At 37.3% G+C, this 26,321-nt stretch overlaps 1 protein-coding gene and 1 long non-coding RNA gene across 3 annotated transcripts in view; one reads left to right on the top strand and one right to left on the bottom strand.

Annotated features, from left to right (window-relative positions):
- Positions 1 to 5,311, bottom strand: part of LOC149918239 (uncharacterized) — a 52,989-nt gene extending 47,678 nt beyond the window's left edge. For both annotated transcript variants that reach the window (XR_016466177.1, XR_016466178.1), the window contains exon 1: positions 5,055 to 5,311. This is a non-coding gene — a long non-coding RNA (uncharacterized LOC149918239). The remainder of the gene's footprint in view (positions 1 to 5,054) is intronic.
- Positions 1 to 26,321, top strand: part of GABRB1 (gamma-aminobutyric acid type A receptor subunit beta1) — a 93,680-nt gene that overhangs the window by 50,544 nt on the left and 16,815 nt on the right. The window contains exon 5 of the mRNA XM_031588543.2: positions 19,496 to 19,578. Within this exon, the coding sequence (XP_031444403.2) occupies positions 19,496 to 19,578 (83 nt within the window). The remainder of the gene's footprint in view (positions 1 to 19,495; positions 19,579 to 26,321) is intronic.

The raw sequence follows: 26,321 nt of genomic DNA, 5'->3' as shown, positions 1-26,321 counted from the left end.
ACGCTACCTCCTTGAGACAACTTCGATTGCTGTTATCATTCAACAGCAAAAATCCCCGGAGAGCATAAAACTGATAACATACTTCAGTAAATCTGAGGGGGAAAAAGCATTAAACCTAGATTAAGTGCCTTAAAATTGTACCTAAGATAGGATAGGAAGGAAAAAAAAAAAAAAAAAAGAAGAAAAACTGCTGCAGCAATTCAAAATGAAAGTAACATTTGAAGAAATATAACTTACTTCTTATAAAAAAAATAAAAAAGTTTGATGTGACCTCTTAGCCTATAAAATCACAGCCTTTTAAAATATATCACTACTCATGCTCTCAGAGAACCTTCCAACCCATCAACCCAAGCTTCACAAGAAACAAACAAAGATTTTAAAGCTATTTATTATATTGGCTCATCATAATTTTTCTTTTGAACTTGTTAGATTAAAAGGCCACACACTTTCTACCAAGGCATGCAAGGTACTTTAGTACAGCCAGATCTGTTCTATTGCTTCAGCTGTAAGAAAGTAAACCAGGGACCCATGAGGAAACAGCCGATAGACTACAGAATGTCATTACTACCTGCTAAACAGAGCATGGGAAAAACACCTCTTTCCCTTCAGACCTCCTATTGTTCCTTTCAGTCAAACTGAAAACCAATTCAGCAGAGCAGCTATGATGAGAAGACTTCTTTGCTTGAAAACCTCCCCAGCACAAAGAACAACAAATATTGCATGTATTCCTCATACACGCAGCCTCATCATCACCAGCCAAGTGCAGGAAGAGGTGCTCTGCTGTTGCACTGTTGGCTACATTCACAGCTCTAGCTGCTGAGCAGTGATTTTCCTAAGACAAAGCTGCTGTTTAGGTGCAGGTGAGCAGCATTCACTCTGCCAGCAAAAGCACATGTAACATTCCGGTCCCACAGGAAATACCTGACTGAAGACAGAGGTAACAATGAGCATAAGGAAGAATGAAGTTAAGAGACTGAAATAAGTTTCATACCACAAATGGCAATTAGCACACTGAACATCTATTTTTGCATCTATTAGCAGCCACTGTCCTTACACTAATAAGCATGCCACTGTCAGCCTGCAGATTGTCTTCAGATCATGCCAACAAGAATTTCTTCTATATCAGAAGACATATGCTTCATAAGAGAGATGTTGCAGAAAGTATTCTGAGGTGAAGTTAAACATTGCCCATTAGAAAATTCAGCACAGCTGCAATCTTCACCTGCTGGGTAGAGAAGAGACTTTGCAGCATATTGTTTTACATCCAGCTTCTACTCAGCACACAGTGCAAAGAGTACCACCAAAACTCATGATTTGTGAGCTTAACTTCCATTACTGAAGATGGAGCACTGGACTGGCACAACTCAAACAAGACAGACACCCCCAGTTGCACTGCAGGTGGAGTCGGAGCTCCCAGCAAATTCCCAGTCTGCTCAGACATGGCCTTCAGTCACCCTCCGAGACGCTTTAAACTTGCTTCTCTGCATGCCTCCCATTCCCCATTTTTCTATTTCCACTCCAGAGTTAATTGTGCCTTTTCAGGCTCAGATATGATATTCTACTGGCTTCTTTAAGCAGGAACTGGAACAATCACAGCAATGCTAAATAACCCACTCTACCTGCATCCACGTGCCCAGCAGTTTGGCACTGATGCAATATTCAGTTCCAACACAGTTGAGTTAAAATAAAGCAAGGTTAATTGTCTGACTTTACAGATGAATAAACAAGGAAACATACACTGAATGCACTGAACTGGTTTTAGATCATACAGCAAAATGTTATCAGTTCCCTATGTCTCCATTATAGTACTGTTTCTGTGATGACACAAACAGTTCCTTTAGCTATTTTTTCTTTCAGCTGCTGGATCACAACAGATTGAGGAACGATGTGCACATATCTACTTATACAGACACAGAATGCTCTTAAGCCTTCTGCCCTCTAGAGATGCGAATTAACATTATGTTTCTTAATGCAGATGCTACTTCTGCTTATTATTCATGATAGTGAATGATGTGTAACATTACTAACCAACTAACTCTTTCATTCTATTGCCCAAACAAGTAAATGCACATAAACATATGTAACTCTGTAATCATCTTTCCATTGAATTTCTTTTCAAACATTCCAGGGAAACTGAGTGCAGCTATTAAGTATTATATACCTGAAACATGTTACTTCAGTCTCTATCAAATACTCCCATGAGCATCAATTATTTTTTTATGGCGTACTGAAATACAGAGCCCACTTACATCTTAAGGGAAAGAAAACTCCCTTTAAGTGCAAACCTGCAGCGTGAGGAGGGTGGTGCCTGAGACACACCTCTAGCTTGCTCCAGAGCAGCCTGTGAACTACAGTCTTCATTTCCCCACCCTCCCAGCTTTAGTAAATCATCAGATCACATAGCTGTAATCCTTCTTGTGCTAGCAGCCTCTCTCATTATTGTTTTTTGGGTTTATTTGGCTTTTCAGGCAAGACTCTCTAGAAATCTCTTCCAAAACTTTAGATGTTCAACCAGCACATGGTGTGGATGTTTCTTTCTCCCTTTCTTTTTAGTAAGATGCTATAGATATAATCTATCTTTAAAATATTTAATTTGCTCTATGGAACTGCATACTCAAATTCTTACATCACGGTCTTATGAATGGAAGCTATGATATAAATAATTCTTCCTTAGAATCATCCTGCTACCTCCCTAGTTCATTTCACCAGTAGAACAATGGCACCTCATTGCTTCTGAAACATCATATTATTGTCATACTGTCACAAAATAAATGACTGCAGAATTTAATGTTACATGTTGAAAAGCAACAATGGGCATATTCTTCAGAAAAATTGGCTAAGAGGAGCAAGTGTGGGAAGGACTGGCCCAGAGCACTTCCAGTTGTTACATTTAGTAAGACCATGTCTTCTTACTGCTGCCACAAGGATGCACTTTGCCAGGCAGCGCTAGGAGAGGGTAATCTTTGTTTTCAGTGTAAAGACTTATTTCAGCCTTTCTCACATGCAGGTCTACTAGGTCATTAACTATTGCAAATACTGCTAGCCTAGAATTCATATATTTTAATACAGTGATATTTTACTGCTTTGTGGATTGATTCTGTGTTGTCTTGCTATGAGGCTATGGAGTTTTCCTTCAAACACCCTCATGGATTTGATTAAAAGAGTTGACTGGTCCCTCTTAGGACATGCCATCACCACAACAGGCAGCCTGCTCCCACTAGTACTCAATCTATTGTCATAAAATAGCTGAATGGTTTGGGTTGGAAGGGACCTTTAAGATCATCTATAAACCTGCTATAGTCAGGGACACTTCTCACTAGACCAGGTTGCCCGAAGCCCCATCCAGAATGGTCTTGAACATCTCCAGCATGAGGGCATCCAGAACCTTCCTGGGCAACATGTTCCAGTGTCTCACTACCCTTGTAGTAAAGAATTTCTTCCTAATATCTAGTCTTAATCTGTCCACTTCCAGTTTAAAACCATTTCCCCTCATCCTGTCACTACGTGCCCTTACAAAAAGTCCCTCCCCAGTTCCTCCACTGTCCACATTGCCTACAAAGATGTTAAATAGCACTGGTCCCAGCAGCAATCCCTGAGGAACACTACTTGTCTTCACTTGGACATTGAACCATTGACCACAGTTTTCTCAGTGCAACCATCCAGCCAATTCCTTTTCCAGCTAGTGGTCTATCCATCAAATCCATTTTTCTTCAATTAGGCAGCCAGCATATCATGCAGGACAGTGTCAAACACTTTGCATGAGTCCAAGTACATGACATCAGTTCCTCTTTCTTTATCCACTAAAGCTGTAACTCCATCATAAAAGGCCACCAAGTCACCACCCATTTTCAACTCAAGCCAAAAAACAAGACTGCATTAATTCTAAATGATAAAAACCATGCCACCTAACTGAAAGAAAAAAGACTTTTTATCTCACACTACAGAAAACAGAGCAATTTACAAAGCTTCTTTTTATCAAGAGATATAATAGTCTGTACAGCAAGACTTTTATTCCGTATCTCAATGACAAGAGATCTAGCAGCAGGTATTAAAAAAAGTTACACTGGAGTAAAAAATCCAGAAGAATAAGTCATTATTACATCACAGCCGTGAGAGAAAATTTTACCTTCACCATTACAACATTCACCTGTGTTTTTGGTAGAAAAAGGCAAGAGATCATCTGGAAACTGTAATTTCACCTATGGAGTGTATTTTTAGCAGTGCACATTAGGAGTACATTCTTTTATATAATGCTATTTTACAGATAGATATCTGTGCAGAATATTAATATGTTAACATACTGTAAGTAGCATACTTCATATTGACATATATGAGGTACATGCATTCTCCCAGTTCATCAGAAAGCTATTTAATATCCATTTCTCTCTAACAATATTGATAATAAATTCAAACAAAAAAAATTAAGATTGTACTTTGTATACTATTAACTTCTAGCCTGGTGAGGACAATTACTACTGAGGGAAAAAATAACTACTCAAAACACAACCTCATTCTCATTTATACTGATAGCAGTCAGTGACAACAACTAAAATCAAACCAAGATTTTCAGTTTCTGCAACCAAAATCAAGGAGGATGAAAGATAGGGGAAAATCTCTAGCTTTTCTACTGTTATAGAAGCATTAGATAGGTAAATAAAAAGTCATAGGAGAGGCAGTTGATATTTTCCCAGATACAGAGACCTGCACTAGACTGAAGAATACACCCAGATCTCTTAATAAGTTTCTTCTGATGTATTGTTGGACTGATTTAGAAAGAGCTGCAAGAACAATTTACAGTCTAGAAAACAGCCAAGTCCCTGAGTAAAATAAAAGAAAGTGACAGATGAATTACTCAAAAAATACAAGAGAATATTCCCTATTTGGCACCTTTTCTTTTAGTATCAACATACATGCTTTAATAATTGCCAAGCCAAAACATCTTCATGTAATTTGCTAATAAAAAAAGAAACAGACAAAACCTGAAACTAAAAAGTTTACTTTACAAAGCCATTAATAAGGTGGCATTATTAGGTAATGCAATAACATAATCTTACCTTAAACTGCAGGTCTAGTAATGTTTTCTTCGATTCAGAAACCAGCCTTCACAACACAAGGATATCAATACTTCACATGCAATTTATGCTGTTTTGGGTATTGTTTGATTGAATTACAAATACAACCACAAACCTTCTTTCAGAGAAGAATCTAGAAGCATCAGAATTACTAGAGCTATCAAAAGCTCAAATGAAGAGTAAAAAGCATAGGCAAATACAAAGCAACTTAAAACTCACTCAAACCTATGCTAGGGATATCTACTTAGGAGTAACCTACCAAGAGTAACCACCTAGGGCTCCAAGCCAGCTGCAAACTATTTCTTCACCTACAGATAAATTATGAGGAAACAGCATCCACCTGAGGTCTGGTAGAGCATTGCCTACCCCTTCACATGCCTGGTTTCACATTGGTTGTCTAATCACAGGTCAGAGCAACTCACCCACTGATGTAACTACCAAAAGCACTTTCCATGTGAAAATGCCAAAGACCAATTTTTTTAAAACAGGGTTTTAAAAAGTCCAAAAAGGCAGTGATCATTTTCCAAGAAGATACGTATGCTTTCTTGTATCACCATCATTTCTATAGATCATAATGAAAAGTTTATCATCTAGAAGACAAGTTACCCACTGAGGGTATGCTGACATCTCCCATGCATCACAGAACAAGCAGAAGAAATTTGGTGAAGTTCAGAGTCCTTGGCACTTTTCAGGCCTTCCAATTTAACTAACTATGTGATGATCAGATCTGTGTCACTGAAGGCTCTTTTAGTATAGCCTCTGAAAACCACTTCTGAGGGTACGGTCAAAAGAGATTACAAATGCAATATTTTTCATAATCTTTAGATGAATGGATCTGTAAACTATGCAAGACAGCGTGATCAAGTGGTTTTATTGGAAGCATAAATCATGAGATTTGTGACCTGCTTCTAGCTCTATTTACTAATATATTTGTGTAAATGAAGATCCTGCAGAGCAAGTATGCTATGGAAATCTTAATTTTTTTTCATTCTATTAGGTGATGTAGGATGTTTTAAATTTGTCCTGATGAACAAATCTTTTTCTGATGAAAAATCTTTTTACAAAAGAAAGTCCATCTCTCTGAGATTTTTCTGTATATTTGGAGCAAATATGCAAGCATTTTTAAAGGACTAACAGCTCTCCAAATTGAAGTATCTATGCATCCCTCATGCTGTATTTATTAGCTTTAGTATATTCTCACTGGTAATCAAGACACAAAAAGACTTCACACATCTGTTGAAATTCAAATAATATTTCACCATTTTTTCATAATTTTCTTTGATCAGAAAGTATCTTTGGACACACCTTTGCAGTCCTATGAAAATAAAACACCTCAATTTCGATTTTGTAGCTAATAAACTACAAGAGTATTACCTTAAGCAATCTTCCTTAAGAAATACTTCCAACAGTCACCTAATCAGATATTTGCTCAAGCAGGAGGAGAAAGAAAATCACAGTTTGTATCCTAAGATACCCCAGTTAGAATCATTTGAAATAAAAGTGATTACTGGCATGTTTTATTACATGCTCTCCAAAAAATAAAATAATCAGCTCTAAAATTAGCTATTTTTTATTTATTTATTGGGGGAATAACACACCGTAGGATTGCAGATCAATTATTAATTATTTCTTCACTTGAGACTGCTAATTCTGTTCTTGATACAATAATTGCTGCTGCTTCTTGATACAGAGTGTACATCTAGCCAGCTTGAAGAAAATTACTAAAATGGAGAAAAAATCCTAGATCTTAGATAGTTAAATCTAAATTGGCACAAGACCTCACTCAGACTGATTTTCAAAAACTCTGAGCCAGACAGCGTTGCCTTCCCTGTCTGCCTTTGAATCCAAGGAAGAGCAATTTCCTCTAAAACACTAGGATGAGCCAAAAGAGTATAGCAACTGCCTTACCTAAAATACTTTTTAAAAAATACAGAGATGGTTTTGTTTGTTTGTTTGGTTTTTTAAGTTTTAAAATACACAGCTATCATGCAAGTGTGAGCAACTAGCAAGCAGCATCTCTCACAGATTTCTCAGTGTTACCTGGGAGCCCCCTGCTGGGGCTTTGCCTCTAGGAATTGAGCAGAGAAAGAGTTTTGTTTTGAAGGTGTGACACAGATGTTTCAGTAATATTTAATTACTCTACATATGGTATACTATGATCCTTGGAGCCAGTGAATTCTTAACTGCTCACAAGCAAATCACCAAGTAGAGGAAAAATAAATACTTTTCCTCTGCACAACAAATTCATTTGCTTGGTATTAGTTAAATAATTTAAATGCTTAAAAATAGTCTTACGTCTGGAAAATGCATACAGATTGATTTGGTCAGCCCATGCACTGGATAGAAAGGATCCAAACCTGCAGATGGTCTGTGTGGCTGTCACTGTGGATGCCATGAACAGAACTGGATTTGTTCAGTTTGATTAACAAAAAATGAAAACAACAACAACAAAGCACTGGATGAACATTTTTAGGACTGCAGAAAAAGCAAAATGCCATAATGAATCTTCATCTTTTAAGGAAAAGTAGTCTTTTCATTATGCCACCTGATTTAACTGCAACAAGCAGACAAGCTTTCAGGAAAGTTACCAGGCATGCAAGCCTCTCTTCAGGGCAAATAGAAGCAACAGCTTTCAGGTTAATTACAGGACAATTGCTCTGAACTCACAGATCCACTGGTATATTACTTCAAAGCAAAACTCATACAAAAGATCCAACCCATACTGCAGCCACTACCTCCTGAGTGTCAGCAGGTACTGCAGTGCTATGCATTGCACACTTATAATACGTGGGATAGTACACACCAGCTTTCCAGAAATATTTTATATCTATATCTTCTCACTCTTCTGGTTATGAGCAGGGCAGTCATAAGGATGAAAATGCATATTTCTCTTTGAAGATGTTTTGTAGGACTCCCTGTAAGCTGGAGATTGAGTGGTGGAATGGCTGTTTCATTCAAAGTGTTTTCTCAATGGCAATGAGAGTTAGATTTTATGAGCAATGAGCTTCTGGCTGTTTGATATGTATATAAGCCTTCATTTACTGGTGATTTTTTATTCTATTTCTAATTCCTTCCTCCATTATTTCTTGATGACAAAATGTCAGGCTTATTTTTAAGATGTCAGTGAAAATATCAAAGCACTGTCTTGAAAAAAATTCAAAAGCCTGCATACATATGAGATTATAAGTAAAGCTGCCTGGACACAGCACAGTCCATGAATTTTCACTGACATGGGGAATAAATCAATCTTCCACCATACCCAGTCACCTACAGAATTTATTTATTTATTTATTTATTGTCAGCTTAAGTATTATTTGCAAAATTGAATTGCTGTTAGTAAGCTTAAAGAAAAACTTCTGGCTGTGGCAAAAGGAGTTAAATGACCAAAAGGAAAAGCTTACTATAATTTATTCCACTACTTTCAAGGACACACTTATTTTGTGAATATGCAATAAGATGTAAAATTTAGGTGTAAATATTCCGCTTTCCCATGCAGTCCTAAGTTATACCCAGGCAGAACATCTTAAACTAGTAGAAGCTCCAACATACAAGGCATTACTAAACCACTTTTCAGATCTCTCTCCTGGAAAGATTCCTAATTCTCTCCTTCAACCATTCTGTGAAACCTCAGGGTAATGGGTTTAGAATTTGAGTACAGTGTAATAGCTCCTTCGAATGAACGGTTTGCAGCCCATACGAAAAGGCAAGAAGCAGCAAGAAAAAGGTGATTCTGGGAGAAAGAAAAAAAAAAAAAAAAAAACTTAGGCCAGAGGGGAGGGAAATTGTTCTCTATAAATTACATATTCCATTTTCATCTTAATCTGCTGCAGGTAGGTAGGGAAGGAACTTGTTTGCTTATTTCTGAGATAAGCCTTCCTGTTCTTTAGAACAACGGCGTTTATGATGCCACTGAGCAGCCATCAAGGCTGTAGGTTATTAGAGTGCCTTTTCTTTAAGCTTAATGGAACACTGAGTGTTAGCAATAACCATGATTCAAATATTAAACATGAGAATAATAGCCAAAACATGTACAGGATGGAAAGCGGATAGATCAGAATTTCAAAGCAATACAGCTTTGAATAATAATAATGTCTTTGATATTTTCCTGCATTTTCATTAGACGTCTGCATTAAAGAAGGCCCATGTGACTTACTATGTCTTCCCTCATTAGAATATTCCAGAGAAGAACTACTGAACTATGAAATCCAAAAGAAAATACAGAACAGTAGGTGAGCAGAATATCTCACTTTGTATTTCTCTTTTGGCCCAGAAGAGCAAACAAGTAAAATCATCCAGCCACCTCCTGGGGTTTCAAGCAGCCATGCAACAGCCAGCTTGTGAAAGAACAACACAGAGCGAGAGTTAAGCATCACACCACCTGATTTTATCTAAAAAATTCTCCTTCATGAGTCAGACAACTTGAATATAAAATGATAATGTATATCATAAGCTTCTATCTTAATTTCATATATTTAAGTAATGATAAAGTACATCTCTCATCTAAGCATTATCATCAGTTGCAAACACAGAAGAAATAGTTATGAAAGCTTGTTCTATCTCACGTATTTAGGTATTTCTGAAAGGGAGGTTTTGTGGTTTTTTTTTTTTTTTTTAATATATCATTATTTTTATTGTTGGAATAACCACATTCTTATTGAAAAAGAAAAGGATTGTAAAGGCCACAACTGAATTACCGAATAACATTGAGATTTTTGCTTCTTCTGTCTTCATGAACACTACATAAATAAAGGCAGAACAGCATTCATTTTATAAAGTCTACCACAGCGTGCTTTTAAAGCTAAATAAAAAATAAATGGGCACAACAATAGGTTCTGACTGTGAGGAATTATATGTCAACTATTTTTGCATCAAGCACAGATACACTGCAAGGAAAGAAGTAAAATCTGAAGAGTCCAAGTCTGCAGAATATTAAATTTTACTTGAGGCAGGATTAAAGAAGGTTACAAGAAAGCCTGATACAGGTCAGCAGCTGAGCCTGAACTAGGAAATTCTCAGAAGTACATGAATAGTGTCTGTTGTGATGAAAAAGAGCTGAGGATTTCAGTCTTGTATTTATTCAGCCCCATGATTCAGATCATAAAACATGTACTTTTTATTTTCATCGAGTCTTTGATTCTTAGCTGGAGGAGCCAAGAGCTAATAGATCCTCATATAGCTCGCTCACATTTCACAGATGCATGAAATCTTCATGAATATATTCATACTGCCATTCAGAATATAGATAGTCTTCATGATTTTAGTGAAAAATCAAGAAGGGAAGTACCATAAATGCAGCTCTAAAGTCAAAATGAGTATGCAAAAAAGTCCAAGAAGATTCTGGTCATATCTCATATTGGATTTCAGATGGAAATTGGCATAGTTTTAATTACAGACTGCCAGCCCTTTAAAATGCTGTGTCATGAAGTATCAATAGTGCATCATGAAGCACGGAGTGGAAAAATTGAATTCTTAAGTACACAGTGGTATCCTTTACTCTCCTACTTGAACACATGTATGTGCCCACCTCTTTGGAAAAGTTTATCTTTTTAAACAGCAGACAACACAGACAACCAGGCAGTCTCTTTCTGTAACTATTAAAAATGACATTCACAGTTTTAAAAGAGGGGGAAATGCAGACAGATAAAATAAGATCTACAGAGATACCACAGGAAAAACTTTCATGTGAGTATGTCATCTACAGGACATAAAACACTTTATTTTATGAATCATGTAGTTAGCTTCTGAAACAAAAGAGTTTATTATACTTATCCTGTGTTCTTTCTTTATGAGGGATATTCAATTTCCAGAGTAGCAGTGACAGATTTTGTGCATTCAAGATACTGCATAACTACATTATGGTCTTCTGGATCACTGATGCATGCAGCAAATAAAAGAGGTTAAGAGTAAAAGACATTAAATTTTTATTATAACTGAAGTCTAAAACCAAATAAAATGGGATGGAGCTTCAACATTTGAGTAAGTTGTTCTTCTCCCAGTCCTGAATTAAAATTTGAATTTAAATATGCATATGGTTTTGTCAAACTCCGTATAACAGCTAGTATTACTGAAAGACTAAAAGAGTAACCCTCCTCCCTGTATGCGTGCAACACATCCAAATATGCAATATTGATCCCCTATCAATTTAAAGTTATCAATCTCTCTACCCTGAAAGATCTCCTCACTGAAAAACAATATCTCACTGGCACACAGCTGATTTTCTTTTCAACATGACCCGCTCAGGAGAAATCTGCATATGACTCATCAGTTCTGGCAGTCAGGAGAAGTTAATGCTTTAAATACACCAAAGCTGCTCACTCTCTGGGGTTTATTAACCTGCTCCATCTTATGCAAGTCTAGCCGAAGACCTGGGTGAAAAGGACAAGCTCAAATAAATTATTCACACAGATGAGTTCATAGAAGTACAAATATATTCTTTTCCTAACCAATGCTGTGCTGATTTAAAATGGTCACTCCTAGTTCATTCCAAGTACACATAACATCCTCTCTGCTTGGGACTACAGATCTCATACAGATGCTAACTGAGGTTGCTTTGCTGAACTCTTCATCACCTATTTCAGTCACTACAAGCCAATTATCATCTTACCCACATTAACTACTAATTAACAAAAAGAGACTCACAAAGGCCATTGAGGGTGCTCCCACAGTTGCCTTACACTGATTCAAAATTACCGAATAAGTCTTGGGCCAAGTGCAATGAAAACATTCATTTCTTCCCCAATTTATCTCATCTTCCAATTGAGATTCATTGATAGGGCTTGATTATCAATCAGTTTTCCTGTAAGCCAGGGTCCTGAAAAAAAGCAATCTAATTTCTTCATTCATGCTTTATACTGCCATTGAGGTCAATATTTCGGCAAAAGTAAAGATCCTCTCATTAAGCTCAAGTGTAAGATTTTTATTTTAATTTTAGTTCTGCAAGGAAATTAGTCACTGCACATGGTAGATTAACTGCTGCAGCTCAGCTTCTTCAGGTGCACTTGAGTTTCCTCAGAACATATGAATCAAGACATAATTACTCTGCCAGCATCACTGACTGAAATTATTAGTGTTCACATTCTGCTACTCATCTGGGACAAATGGGGTGTGCTTACTATCTAGTCAAGACGGAGGAGGGGAAGGAGGGGAAAACTAGGGAAATTCATATGTAATGGAGCCTGAGAAGTACTTCAGAAATTGGTCACAATGTTAAGAATCACTTCAGTGATCTGGAAAGGCTTAACAGTTTAAGCTCTGCTCTATGAGTGGTAAGAGCATATTTTGATTAGGTTCTGCAGTCATTTACATGCATGAATCAGCACAGTGTCACATTTAAGGAGCCATTTATTGTTGCTATTGCAATTTCTCCTAGTTGATACATGTTGATAATAGGTTTTATAGGTGAGCCCTTTATAAGGCTTATAAAACTTAACTGCAAATTCTAGTAGAAAACTCTGCATCAGAGTTTCTCCTGTCCCTCATATTACATCTTTTTTCTCTACTGCACCTAACAGAAAATGCCGCCACCTATTTCTATTGCATTCTCCTGGGAGTAGGGACTAGATTCAAACCATGTTGGACAAAGATGTCCTAAAACCCTCACATCAGATTCCTTTGTACTTGAGTAATTACTGGATTCTGCTTCCTTCTAGCTTAAAAAGCAGCAGGGCTCATTGGTGCCAGGACAGTCCATAAGCAATTTGCTACACACACTAACTGCTTAATAGTCAGAGGACACTCTACATTCAAAATCATTCTGCAGAGATTTAGAACCATTTGTTTTATTAAAACTATATTCAAAACTAGCTATCTCACTTTACTTTCCTCTTGGACCTTCTCTAATGCTAAGCAATTCTCATCTGTCTCTCACTTTTTGTCCTGCAATGTACCTGTGCTGTCAAACTGACCTACTTCTTGCAGTAAATTTCAGCTCCAATTCTCAGGCAACTTTTATTGAAGTATCTTTTTTGCCCTGGTATCGCTATAGTTCTCTTAGGATTTATATTATGAAATTTATTTTCATAGGTTTGAGGCTGGACTGTGAAATTTCTCACCGCGCTGAACATTGGATTACAAGCATCAAATAAGTCTGTTTGCTAATATTTAAAAAAGTTACATTATAGCATTTTAATGATTTTTTATATTTCTAGATCTTTACAAGCAAGTGATTCATTTCCACTGTAAGCAGAGTTATTTTTTATGTACTCTGATGAAGAGAAAAAGACCTTACATTACCTATTCATAGTGCATATTTGGTTTTGATTTTAGAAGATTCTAAATCCAGTCAAAGCAAAATTCTTTCTTTCAGATTATTTCTCTTCCCCTACTTTTCCATGTTAGAGTCTCTCTTCCTCGTTGCCTCTCACTCAGCCTCTACCCTGGGGCTTCATGCTCTCCTGTCAGCAAAGGGTCAGCAAGCCTATTTGGCCTCATTTTGGGTAATCTCCTCACCCTGTCCTTGCTTTATGATAGTACTATGCAACTGTTCTCTGGAGCAGAGTTCTAGCAGTATCTAACTGAGACTATTCAGCAAAGATTTGTTTCCTGAAATGGCATAGCCATGATTCATTTTCTGACTGAAGGGAAAAAGAAGAAGGATAAGAAGTGGACACTATGGCAGCCTAAGCAGGCAGCTGGATAGATTCCGTGGAAAAGAGCATACATGAATAGAAATAATAATAGGGAGTGCAATGCTTTTTTATTTGCTATTTAGCATTAATAGTTCAAGCCAAGTTGTTGATTGATGTGGCACTTTGTAGATTGATTTTTCATGCCTAACTTTTGCCTGGAAACAGACAGACTTTTATTTATGTCTCAGAGATAACCAGACATTCCTCCTCTACATTTGCCAAGTGTATTCACTCTTAAAAATGCTACTAGGTACACAGGGATGAACAACAAGCTCAGAATGAGTCTTTCAGGTCCATTACTGCACTGCAGCACTAGACAGTAGTACTGTAGTAGTTAATTCTTCTGATTCTTTTCAGTAGTATATTTTGTTTTACCACTTATTTTCTTCTTAAAATATATATATATATTTCAGCCCTTGAAAGACATCGCAGAATTTGATCATTTAAGCTTTTCTGGTTGCAGCTATACTAGCTCAAGATATTGACCTCCCCAATTGCTCTTCACATTGATGTTTGAGGTTACCTTACTACTGAGTCATTTGCATTTCATTTGAGGCTCGATGTGGGCAACTAACAGGGCAGCCTGGAAGGAAATAAATGTGGAACAGAGGAGGCAACAGCATCAAAATGTAGTGGGAGCCTTGTCCAGAGCGTACAGTCTGTCCCTACCAGCAGTCACTCCATGTCACCACTGTCCACAAGCAGTGGAAGAGATGACTTCTGGAGACATATGAGGCTACTGCATTGAAAACAAATTATTTCAAGAAAGGTCAGAAGCTGTCTGCACTGTGGGTTGACTGATCACTGTAGCGTCAATGGTTGGCTTGGCAGCTCTGCCTAAAGCAAATCCAACAAAATTCTAACGAAGGCTTGGGAGAAAGCTTTGATCTAATTTCTATTTACCTGCAGTAAATATCCCCCTGCTTAAAACAAAGCATAAACAGCATGTTTACTTACCCAGACATACATATATGTACATATACAGATATATAATATCACACCTTTCCTGGAAAGGCACACCATACAATTTCTAAGAGAGATTTAAACTATTTTGAAAGTTTTATTTTTCAATTAAAAAAAAAACCAAAAAACACAGAGGAGAGGCAAATCAAGCAAACTCTCACTAGTTCTGGATATCACTTAAACCGGGAAGAGTGTAAACATTTTTTCTTGGTCTCAACTTTGTAAAACATAAATAAAACTACCAAATATGATAAAACATTTTGAACCCTTCTCACACTAAATCTTAGTCTCAGCTGCTTATAGTTTTAGCCCTCTGAGCTGAATATTTCTCTGTTCTTCTTCCTCAAGATGCTTTTTATCTTTCATTCTTAAGAGACTCTACTGTTTCTGTGAGCAAAGATTAAAAGAAAGTGTATTTTGCACTTGCTAACCTAAATCCATACAAATGCTCTTCTTATAAACTTGAGCGTTATCTCAAACTACATAGTCTGCAGTACTGATCTGGTGGTTAACAGCTTGTCTCCCTGGAGTCATAGAGTTGAGATATATTTCATGCTGCTTTTGTGAGGAAAAAAAAAAAAAAAATTAAAGCCAAATTATAATCGTTTCCCAATAAAGAAAAAAAAAAATGTTAATAAACTCATCTCTAAAACACCTATATCTCTTACTAAATCTAGCTCAGGAGCCAATCATCCCTTTTTCTCTCAACTTCTAATGAGATCTTTGAAGACACTGGCTCATCCTAAACTTATTAACAAATGTAAATTCTTTTCTAATAGAATTTGATCAGACAAGCAATACACAGATTGATGAACACAGCATGTACAAGTACACACTATATTGTATAAAACACATAACACCAACCCTTGCTAATGCTCAGATACACCTCTTGTAAGTGGATTTCTCTTGTAAGCAGGTTCCTCACAGCACTTGAAGCTGGGCATGCTTTCAGGGTCAGAACTGATATTTTCTCCCTGGGACAAGCAGACAGCCACTAATCTCTTAAGCTTTGCTTTGAAATTTACAGTAGGCACAACAACATTGTACATAGCATGGACAGAGAAGGAAAAAATTGCATATTTAAATGCACAACGCCTTCTTCTACCCCTTCAATAACTCTGCGTACAAGACATCCCATTAGATCTCTAATATAAAGAGACAAATAGGACAATTACTCCAGGGATACAGGAATGAATTCTGATATAAAAAAATTCCTATAGGAGTAAGTTCCCTGATATTACTGAAGTTACATTAACACAGAAGCAATATATTACCTAGGATATGAAAATGTACTTCCAGTGTGTAATACAATCCCCCAAGCTCCGCAGTGATTAACAGAAGCATGGCTACTTTTAATTTTATTTGAAAATTTCAGTTTGCTTTCTTTTTCCTTCCCCTTAAAAGAGTTCACCCCAGTTCATATCCTCATCTATATTTATAATTTATTCTCTGTTGACTGAGAGAAAAAGAACAAACATTAAAATTTGATACCTTTTCTCCAACTGGGAAGAAACATCTCAGAACAGAATTTGCATTGTTTAGCTCTGATCATCTCCACATTTAGTTGTTCTTCCTGTCTTAAATATTGCTTTTCTTTCTTCTGTGAGAGTTGAAGAATAGTTTTTTGACAACATTATGATGAAGTGTTCCAAGTATTGAAACACAACTTCACTTCCTGCCCTCATTCTGAACCTAAACTGCTTGCTGCTGATGTATCCAAAAACATTCAGCTTTGGCACTTGTTACTACAAGATTTACTGCCCTACAGGGAAACCTCTGTCAGTATTACACAAGAAGGCCTGTTTTGCAAATACTGGACAGCACTGTTTTTCTTTCATACAATTTTATTTTAGTCCAGAATAATTTGACTATAAGTAAGAATATGGTATTCATAGAGTCACACACACACACACCCAAAAAAAGAAAAAGCTAGGAGTGGATCAGATAATTTGAAATACAATAAATTATTTTGAAAAAAAAAAAAAGTTTTTTGCATTTCATAAATATTATTTCTCTTGCCTGTTAGAACTGCTTACCTTCTTTGTTTAATTACATTTAATCATTTGTCTTCGGAATAAACAAAAGGATGTAAAGAAAGTAGGGTAGAAAACAATGCACAAACAGATTGTATTTGCTTCAACATTGAAGTAATACCTAAATTAAGGCACAGTTAATAAAACAGAAATCCTGGAAAAACCACACCCAACTTTTGAGATAGAAATAAAACCTTTTACAAACACAGGATTAGTCTTCCCCTTTCACTTTTACGGTGTCTCATGACATTCCAACATCATCACAAATACTCGTGCCCAGGGATTTTCAGGATTAAATTCCTTTAATATAATTTTATTGTGGTTTTGTCCTATAGAAAGACTATTGCATTTCCATTTTTGCCATTGAACTTCATATTTTGCATTTTCATATCTACCTGGTTCATATGTAAACCATCAACTACTACTTTGACTGAGAGAATGCATCCAGTAACAGGTATGCATGTTTTACTCTGCTTACAATAATAAAAATTATATCAAGGCAGCAATTACTATGGTAGCATATGTGTTTTATTTATATCCTTAAGCAAGTTTTAAATTTACCCAGAACATAATATCATTAAAAATTTTACACAACTGAGATCTACCATGATGGAGAAAAAATGCTTGAAAAATAAATTTATGAACCACACATATGATATGCCGCAATTACAAGTAGCTATTGTCAAGAAAGCCCAAGAATCCCTATAAAAATTAAGCACCTCCATCTTTAAGAGATGCCACATAGTTAGCACGTTGGTGCCTCCTTCCATTTTGGATGAGCCTCCAGTAACTATCATCTGCATTTTCCCATCCACCTGAGCACTAGGTTCAAGTTCTGATGAACCCCTGGTTGGGTGCTACTCATCATCCCCTGTGCCCAGGACACCATACCATGTTCAAAGCTGCAGGTCTATAGGGGAAATGGGAAGTGACCAGCTTTCAGATTTCCACATCTTGATAGTCACCCGCTCCTAACTGCCTAATAGTGTTCCCCAACTGGCCTTCCCACCTAGCATTATGTGGCTATCATCTCTGCAAACTTCAGCTAAAGCCCTCTTCATCTAGAAACAGCTGCTTGCTGCAGCACCAGAAAGCTTAGGGGTAGGAGAGTCATGAGAGGGAAAGCTGCTCCCCATTGTTTACTACTGAACACTTACCTTGTGTCAACAAAAAATTCTTGATATTATTAAGAATGACAAATTGCTGCTGCTTATGTAAGATATTCAAAACTGCAGAAGTCAGGAGTACATACACACTGGCCATTAAGAAACAGCTGGCCACTGTAACCCTGTGGTCTAGAAAACATTATGTCTACTTCTGTACACATTTAAATAAATCTGGCTGATCCAGGTGAACGAAATTACCTGAAAGGCTGATCTGTTAATTGGGAACAAAACATTGCTCTATGAAACCTTAATTAAGAAGCATTTAACTGTGACTAATGTTAGTTATGTACGATCTTCAGCATTATTAAGTAGAGTTCTGACAAATCATTACTGCATGGTTTTTTCAGTGTCTCTGAGTAAGATACATTTGTACAAGGCTAAACTAAATGAAGTCCTACCTGTTCTGAAGTTTTCAGCAAAAGCCATTAAGAAACATGTAAATCAATTCAATGAGCAATACTCAAGACAAAAATCAATCTCGGTGGAAAAGCAGAAATATCATACTTTACACAGTATTATGCAGTAATTTCATGGGCTGGTTTCTCTGTCACAGCACTTGCTAGACAGTTCTTATACACAAGTAGACAGATGGATTGTGAAGAATTAGGAAATTTGAAGCATGTCAAAATAAAGAGACGCATGGCTTTTTTCCCCCCTTTTTATTCTATCAGTTCTGTGACAGCACAAATTATCATCCCAGTGCAGCATGTAAGTGTGCTTGACTTCCATCACATCAAAAGTAAAATCTCCAGATGTGCTCCTGTGGTGCTAATTACCATGAAATAGAACCACATCTAGATCCAGAAAAGAGGAATCTTTCTCAGGAAGGAATTTTTCAAGAGAAGGAGAGAGAGGCCAGTTAAATTTCAGGTCACGTTTGCCCATTCAAACTTCCAAAGTTTTATAAGCATGTAAGCATCACAAAAAAACAAAACAAAAACAACAAACAAACAAACAAACAAACAAACAAACAAAAAGACAAACCTGAAACTGCAGATGCAAACTCACTTCTGTGAGTTTGAAAGCACCACTGCAAGTGACTTTCTTAAGTAACCAACAGGTGATGGACATTCCATAAGATTTTTATTGCCTAATACAATTTTGAGAGGCAATATACTATTCATACTGATAAACTGATTATGAAACCATAAAAATAATGACTCACATGCTACTAGTGCTTCCACAGCATGGAAAATGCACATGCATATCAGACAAATCTTAGAAAGCATTACATAACAACAGAATGAAAAATGGAACTATTGCAGTACCAGTTATAAATAAAAATATGTGCAAACCAATTTGAAGATGTTTGAATTGAGAACACTAAAAATGAAATGTCCAAAGAGAAACCTCAAGAAATGTCCTTTAAAACACTCAACAGTTTTTCTTCTAAAGTTTTCTGTCAAAATCCTACCCTAAGATATTTAGTGTATGCTTTTAAGCTTTATACTATATTTGGTGTATTGTGCTATATAAATTATTTAATCATGCTTCACAAGCAGTTTTGTACATCAGCAATCCATGTGCACTGCTGTTCAGTATTTAAACAAAAAAAATACACTACAGAAAGATTTACCTAATCAAATAAATCAAATGTGGTTTCAAAACTGATTTTTTTCACCCTCCTCTTATAGGATTACAACAACAGCTGCTTGCATGATGGATCTACGAAGATATCCTCTGGATGAACAAAACTGCACTCTAGAAATTGAAAGTTGTAAGTTACTGGAGGGAGAGGGTTGGCCATTAATTACTTGGCCCAAATTTAATCCGAGCTGCAGCCTCTGACATAAAATTAGAGAGGTTTCTCTCAGTTGAATAAGTACTTATATACATAGATCTGAACTTACCTCACTGAGAAATGCACACTCAGTCTAGAGCACTGATTAGGAAAGATGAGCTCTCAGGCCAACATTTATACCAGTTTATAACTTCTAATTGATAGCATCAATAAAATGCCTTATTTAAAGGCCAAAAATGCACACATACCTTCAAAATTACTCTTCGTAATCAAGTACTTCTTTTTTTTGTAAAAGCATACTCAATATCAGGACTTAATCAGTAGAATTGCTGTTTTTAGTCCAGATTTTAAATTGTTTGCTGCTTTTCCCAGAATGTCATCTTATACTGATTTTTAAAATACTGCCAGGTTGAGAATTATTCTGACAACAAAAGATTTTAATAAGTAAACATCTCCAGTATTTTTAATGAAAATTATTTTTACCAGAGAGAGAGCAAAAATTAATAATAATATATTTTATCTTTAAAATAGTGTTTTGGGCACTGCGAGCAGACATACTGAAAAGAAAAGCAGGGAGTCACTGTCAACAGGGTTCCCATGAAGCACATCAATAGCTGCAGTCAGGACTCACCACAGTTACATTGCAGTTCACCATTCAACACATGCAAGGGAGTCACTGGAAGGACATGCTGGTTGTACACCATAGTTAACCCTCCACTACAGATGCAGTGGCAAAACAAGATGAGCCAATTTGATATGCTTGGGTTGAATAAGGCAAACACGCATTAATCTTCCATGAACATCTGTTTTTAGTTAGCCCTGCCCGTATCTACATTGGTCAGAGAGTACTGAAGCACTGCAAACCCACACACCTGTATATGAACATTAATACAGCTATTTTCTTCTCTTTCTTGGAAAGCAGAGGCATTAGTCAAATTTTAGCTTCCTCTTCCAGTGCCACCCATCACCGTATTGTTCTCAACAGTCATTTTCTGTTGGAGAAGAACTCTGTCTGGACTTCATAATCCAGCAGTACAGAGCCACTCACTAAGCTGCATGGTTGTCTTGCTTGTCCTTGGGCTTGGCAGTTCACTGCCTCTTTGGCACACAGAAATGTTGATGTTGCTTGCTGCTGCTTGGCTCACTTTTTAGCTTAAACATAAGAGGGCATGCAATGAATACATTTGGAGAAGTCGTCGTTTTGATTTTTCAAAATTAAATGGATATATACAGTACAATAACAATCAAAAATAGCAACTTCATACTGAAGTCTCTTTCATACTAAATTCATACCTGAATTTATTTACCAGGATGTAGCTGATTTGAAGTCTCCAGTCCAGTCATGTCTGAAGCTGATGAAAGTACATGAGCATTTATCAGCTAATAGGCCAAATAATAGGAAATGTCTGGCTCATGTCTCTCTATTCATAAGCTTTCATTACATTGAAGCTTTGTAGGAAAGAATGTTCAGTGAGAATGGGCTTGATACTATCACTGAGACTTCGTCAAAATCAAGACTAGCATCAGATCAAATAAGCAATTAAAATGCTAACGCTATCAGGGATGAGAGAACACCATGTCCCTCATGTGGCCAGTCACATGTCTCCAAAAGGAAATTGCTTTTCAGACCTTCACTCACTATAAATAATTCATGTCTTCTAGGATATATATGTTGATATTTTTATCTGTTGATATCAGTATCTGTTGAGATGAATCAAAGAAATCAAAATTTTTGTTCACAATTTGCCAGCTGGACGAAATTTGTAGAGTGTGTTACTTCTAATGAGTATTTAGATCAGTTCTACTAGCAACTGAATGACTTCCCAAAAGCAGGAAGAGGCTTAACTTCTACTAAAATCCTAGAGGTTGTGCCAGGAACACTGGCACAAATTGAATCTTTGACAATTTACAAAGAAAAAAAAGAAGTCTGTTAGTGTACCCCAGCTTTCTCCTGTGTATTCTAAAACTCTTGAAATTATTGATGATGCACCTGGAAAAACATTCTGGACACAGTTCTAAGACCAGAGCACCCCATTTTTAGGCTTCTGAGTAGAAGTAAACCAGTCATCTTGAGTACTCAGCATTTAGGAGTCCGCATTAATCTCCTTGAAAGCTACCAGAGGGCAAAATGGAAGTGAATTAGCAGGTGACAACCATGACCACAGCCCCTCTGTTGGTGCCACACACACCAGACATGTGATGTTTTCTTCCACAACAGAACCAATTTACGAGGTTCCCTCTCTTAGCCTCTCACCTTAGATCTTTGATTGCATATCAGCCTTTCATATTTATTCCTATTATATAAATTGTTGCAGAGCTAGGATGAAAATGAAATTATTAACATTTTCTTGGTTAGAAAATGTTTTCTGCAAGAAAGTTTTATCCAGCTTAGTCTTATTTAATTTAGAAATTAAATAAAAATGTCATTTAAATAAAAGGGCCATGGAAAGTGGTGCTGTAATCAGTAAGATACTCTGGAGCTGCCCACCACTAAGCAGCATCCCTGACTACTAGACACACTATGTGCCATGTGAAATGTCAGATTATCTCCAAAGTACTGGAAAATCTGGGGGGTAATTTTTATACTGTGTTTATACTACTTATATGTGAACTCCCTTGGCACCGGGTTCCAGAGCAGAATGGTTCATGGAAATCATCACTGAACAACAATCACTACTTTGAAGAGATGTGCTCTGTCTTGTCACTGACTTTCTTCTGCTGCTACCTACAGTCTTGTTGGTTCCAGCAGGAGTTTAATAACAGTAATATTGACCTTTCAAAATCCTTACTTTACTTCTTAACAGTATTTTTATTGTTACTGCTGTTACTAATTGTGCAAGGTAGACACAGCAGAAAGAAAACAATCAATTAAATTAAACGTATAGTCAGCAAAAAGACCTGCATAGATGTGTAAATCTATGCAATATTGATAGCCCTAAATCTAGTAGCTGACAACAGCATGTAATGTGATATAGAAGAAATAGCTCTGATCTTTAGCTGGTGAAAGCTGTTAAGACCTCATTTCTGTCAATTAAAGCACTGCAACATACACTAAATGAGAATCTTCTCTTTTCAATTAGTTGCCTCAAATGTTTGTTCCAAGTGAACACCCTTTCTTCAGCCCCACCCTTTAAATTAGATCTGATCAGGAGAGACACTGTAAGTGAGCTCCGAAGTGAAATATTTGAAGGAAGAGTTCAATGCCTGTAGAAAGTGCACATGAAAATCAGGAATTTAAGCAAGAAGGCAAAAGCAGAATATAAGAACCAAAGTATGAGCTGGTAAAATATCCAATCCTGCACTTAAACAGGAGCAGTTATTAAACTGATCTCCACTCACTTGCAGACGTAAATACACAGCTTGCAGGGAGATACATGTCTGAAGATGTAATTATGAGTGCAACAGAAACAGCAAGAAAAAATCTGGAAGAAAAATAAATTCCAAGACACGAGACCATGGCCAAGATGGACAGTGCATTCCTCACTCTGCTGTTAGATGACCCTAAAAAAAAAGGCTGAGATTCTTGAGCATACCAGGATTGTTACTCGCTCTCCTAGACTCCTGCACAAGGAAAGTGGGGCTGCTACATTGCCCTCTCACTTCCCATAGTTCTTCAACAAAATGGGACTGTCATATCTCTTCAGTTTCAACAGGGTGCCAAGAAGATGGCATCTGAGCCAGTCCTCTCCCTGCCCTAGAGTGCTTCCTGCCATAGAAACCAAGAAATTTGGAGACTCATTTGGCTCTCTAAAAGCTCAGTGCATTCACAGCAACTCTATTCTATTCATAAACAGAAAGGCAGAGTAATTATATCTCACAGGGATTCTGCTGGAATTAACCAGAGACGATTCCTTCAAAATCTAGAGCATTAGGACTTGGCCTTAATAATACTCACTGGTGACTAACATAAAGCAATGCCAATAGCAGCAAAAAACTGTGCTACACAGAAATAGGAAAAGAGCACAAAGAATAAGAACGCTGCCCTACTATCTAATCTCTCCAGTGGATCAGCCAAAACCATGATGATACATGCTTATATTTAGCCTATAGAATATTTTAACTTAAAAATAATAATAAATAAATAAATTAATTAAAAATCTGACTTTCCTGAAGCTATCTTATAGGCTGATGGAAGCTATTCCTATACAGAGAGATGCAACCATCCAGGCGGAGAAGAACATTTTGGCTACACATATTCCTTCACAAATAGTCAACTGCTTTGCTCAAGTACTTCACCTTACTCCACTGCTGTGGAAGCAGATGGGAGACCATATGAGGGCTTTAAATCTGTTTTGGTGTCTGTTAGTGTGATGGCCACCAGAAACTTGTCTGTATAAAAGCGAGATTTTGTGACAGGAATTGCTTTGTCAGCAGAGCTGGGATCTGTACTAACCCAGTTGTCATGGACCAGCAGACCTTGCAAAATAGGAGGCTTGATGCCTGATTGGAGGTAAGGTTTCTTGGCACCCTTACATGAGCTCTGATGGATGGCAATTTGGGATGTTAAATCCCCTAGCTGAATGTTCTGCAGTGCCAGCAGGCTCTGGTGAGGGTTATAATAGGGCACACCAAGATGCTATAGCCTGGCTGTGGCCTGTAGTGGCAGCCAACTGCAGCGTTCCAGCATCCCTTCTTACCAACACAAGAGCTGGCCTTGCTGTGCCACCTGGGAGATCAGATGGGACACTTATTAACACTCTTTGTCCCTTTGAGTTCCAGTATCACAGTCATGGCATGATCTTTTAGCCTAAACTTGCATCTGGCTTTCACTCAGCAGAAAAATGATGTGCAGACAGCATCACTCTGACGATAAACCAAATCCCCATCGGGGTCTCTCTCCATCAGACTTAAGTGAAACGTGTTTCACACTCACAGGAGAGGTAAGGACAGGCTGTGCTCCAGTTTGGCAAAGCTATTTACTCATTGGCAAGTTGCCATGTGTTTCACAAGAAGTCTGTGAAGATTAGCAAGAATGGTCCCTTTGGCCTTAAAAAAATCTGTGTCTCTATGACAACCGGAATGCTGCAGCATGATTCAGGAATCAACATCGCAACACTGAGACATGTGTTAGCCTGATTGGTAGCACTCTCCTACAAATCACATTGCTTGTGTGGGAGATCTCAGTGAGCCCAGAGGAGCCTGAAAAGGCTGAGCTGAAGGAAAGACAAAGAATTATTTAATCAGCAACAGCACAGAAAATGGCAATTCCACCTTGACTTCATTGTTTTTATGGCTGTCTCTGCTTCATAGTGAAACAGACATAACACTAAATACGTATAATGCTAAAATGGAAGAGCAACAAGCTCACAGTGATACTGCAGTCAATCAATAAAATATCCCACTAGAACCTCTGGATGCTTTGTTGCCGAAAGAAACAAGTGTGTTCATATCTAAACATTCATTATTGCCTCTGTTGGCACAGAGCCGTTTGACAGGATGAGATCTGAATAGATTTATCACAGCTCCCTGTTTGAGGAAGACTGCATTGATTCACAGTATGATTGCATTTGAACTACCAGTGATGTAAGAACCAACGTCTCAAAAAAAGTTCTATTTTATTAAAGATGAAAACCTGTCTTAAATCCAAGCTTTCCCAGACAGCTTTTCCTTTACATGCCTACAGATAGAAAAGGTAAAAAACTGGAAGGAAAATCAGCTCTATTCTTTTTTCAAGAGATTTGATCTTTCTGACTTTTCGAATGAGGGCAGTTTCCACCCCTCACAGTTCTCAGATTCTCATCCACAAATGAAGAGCTTCTCTCATTCACCTGTGTGTCAGATTCCCTTACTCCCTCATAATAACTATCAGCCACAATCCCTTGCCCCAGTGTGTGTCACTTTACATAGGCACTGGCAGCCCTAGAGAACAAGGTTTTATCCTCTTTAACGGCTCTCTGTTTATGACAGTGTAGAGTGGAGAACTTTTCTGCTTCTGATCAAACCCTTTAGCTGCTCTAAAACACACAGCCACCCTCAAATTACGTTTGAACTTGATGCACTACGGAGAGAGGGAGGTATCTGTTCCAGAACTCAGATCAATCTAAACAGTGACATCTTTTTTGAGATTATCTCAAAAATAGGGGCTCATTTAGAGGAAGGGATGATTTCTAAGGAAACATGTATGCTTGTACATGAGTCACTATGTCTGTAGTCAGAGCAGCTGCAAAAAATAATCTCTAAACCCAGTCAAGTCATGTCTTTTTGTAGAGCTGCCATGTTGTGCTTTGAGATAACATCATTGTCCTAAGATGTTACAAACCTAAGTACAGTTTATGTGTTTACTTGCCTTCTGCCAAGGTGTGAATTGCCGTAAAAACAGAATCCAGGACAAACTGAAAGATTTTGGTACTCTGGGATTCATTTCAATCCATGAGAATAAATTCTTGCTCCAAATGCATCCAGCTTCACAAATGCAATAAATCTTGAGAAATTTTCTGTTTGGTGCCAATTCACTCTATGTCTTCATCTGTACCTATGGCTCCTTGACATCACAGCAATACAAATAAGAAAAACACATTGCCTCAAGTCTCTATGCAGAAAGATTTCTTACCCAATCTGGCACAGCATGAGTGTGAATAGGTTTATTACTGAGCAGGCCATATATTCAGGTCCTCCAGATGCCAGGAATCCAATCTGCAGAACTGAGAGCATAAGTCCATCAGATAGAATTCTTAAAGCTTCTTCTGTTAGTTTTCTTCTATCACTGCTATCAGCTTTAT

The sequence above is a fragment of the Phasianus colchicus genome, chromosome 4 (genome assembly GCF_987193195.1).
Source record: "Phasianus colchicus chromosome 4, bPhaCol1.hap1.1, whole genome shotgun sequence".
NCBI classification, from domain to species: Eukaryota; Metazoa; Chordata; class Aves; order Galliformes; family Phasianidae; genus Phasianus; species Phasianus colchicus.
This window is presented reverse-complemented; position numbering and strand designations above follow the sequence as displayed.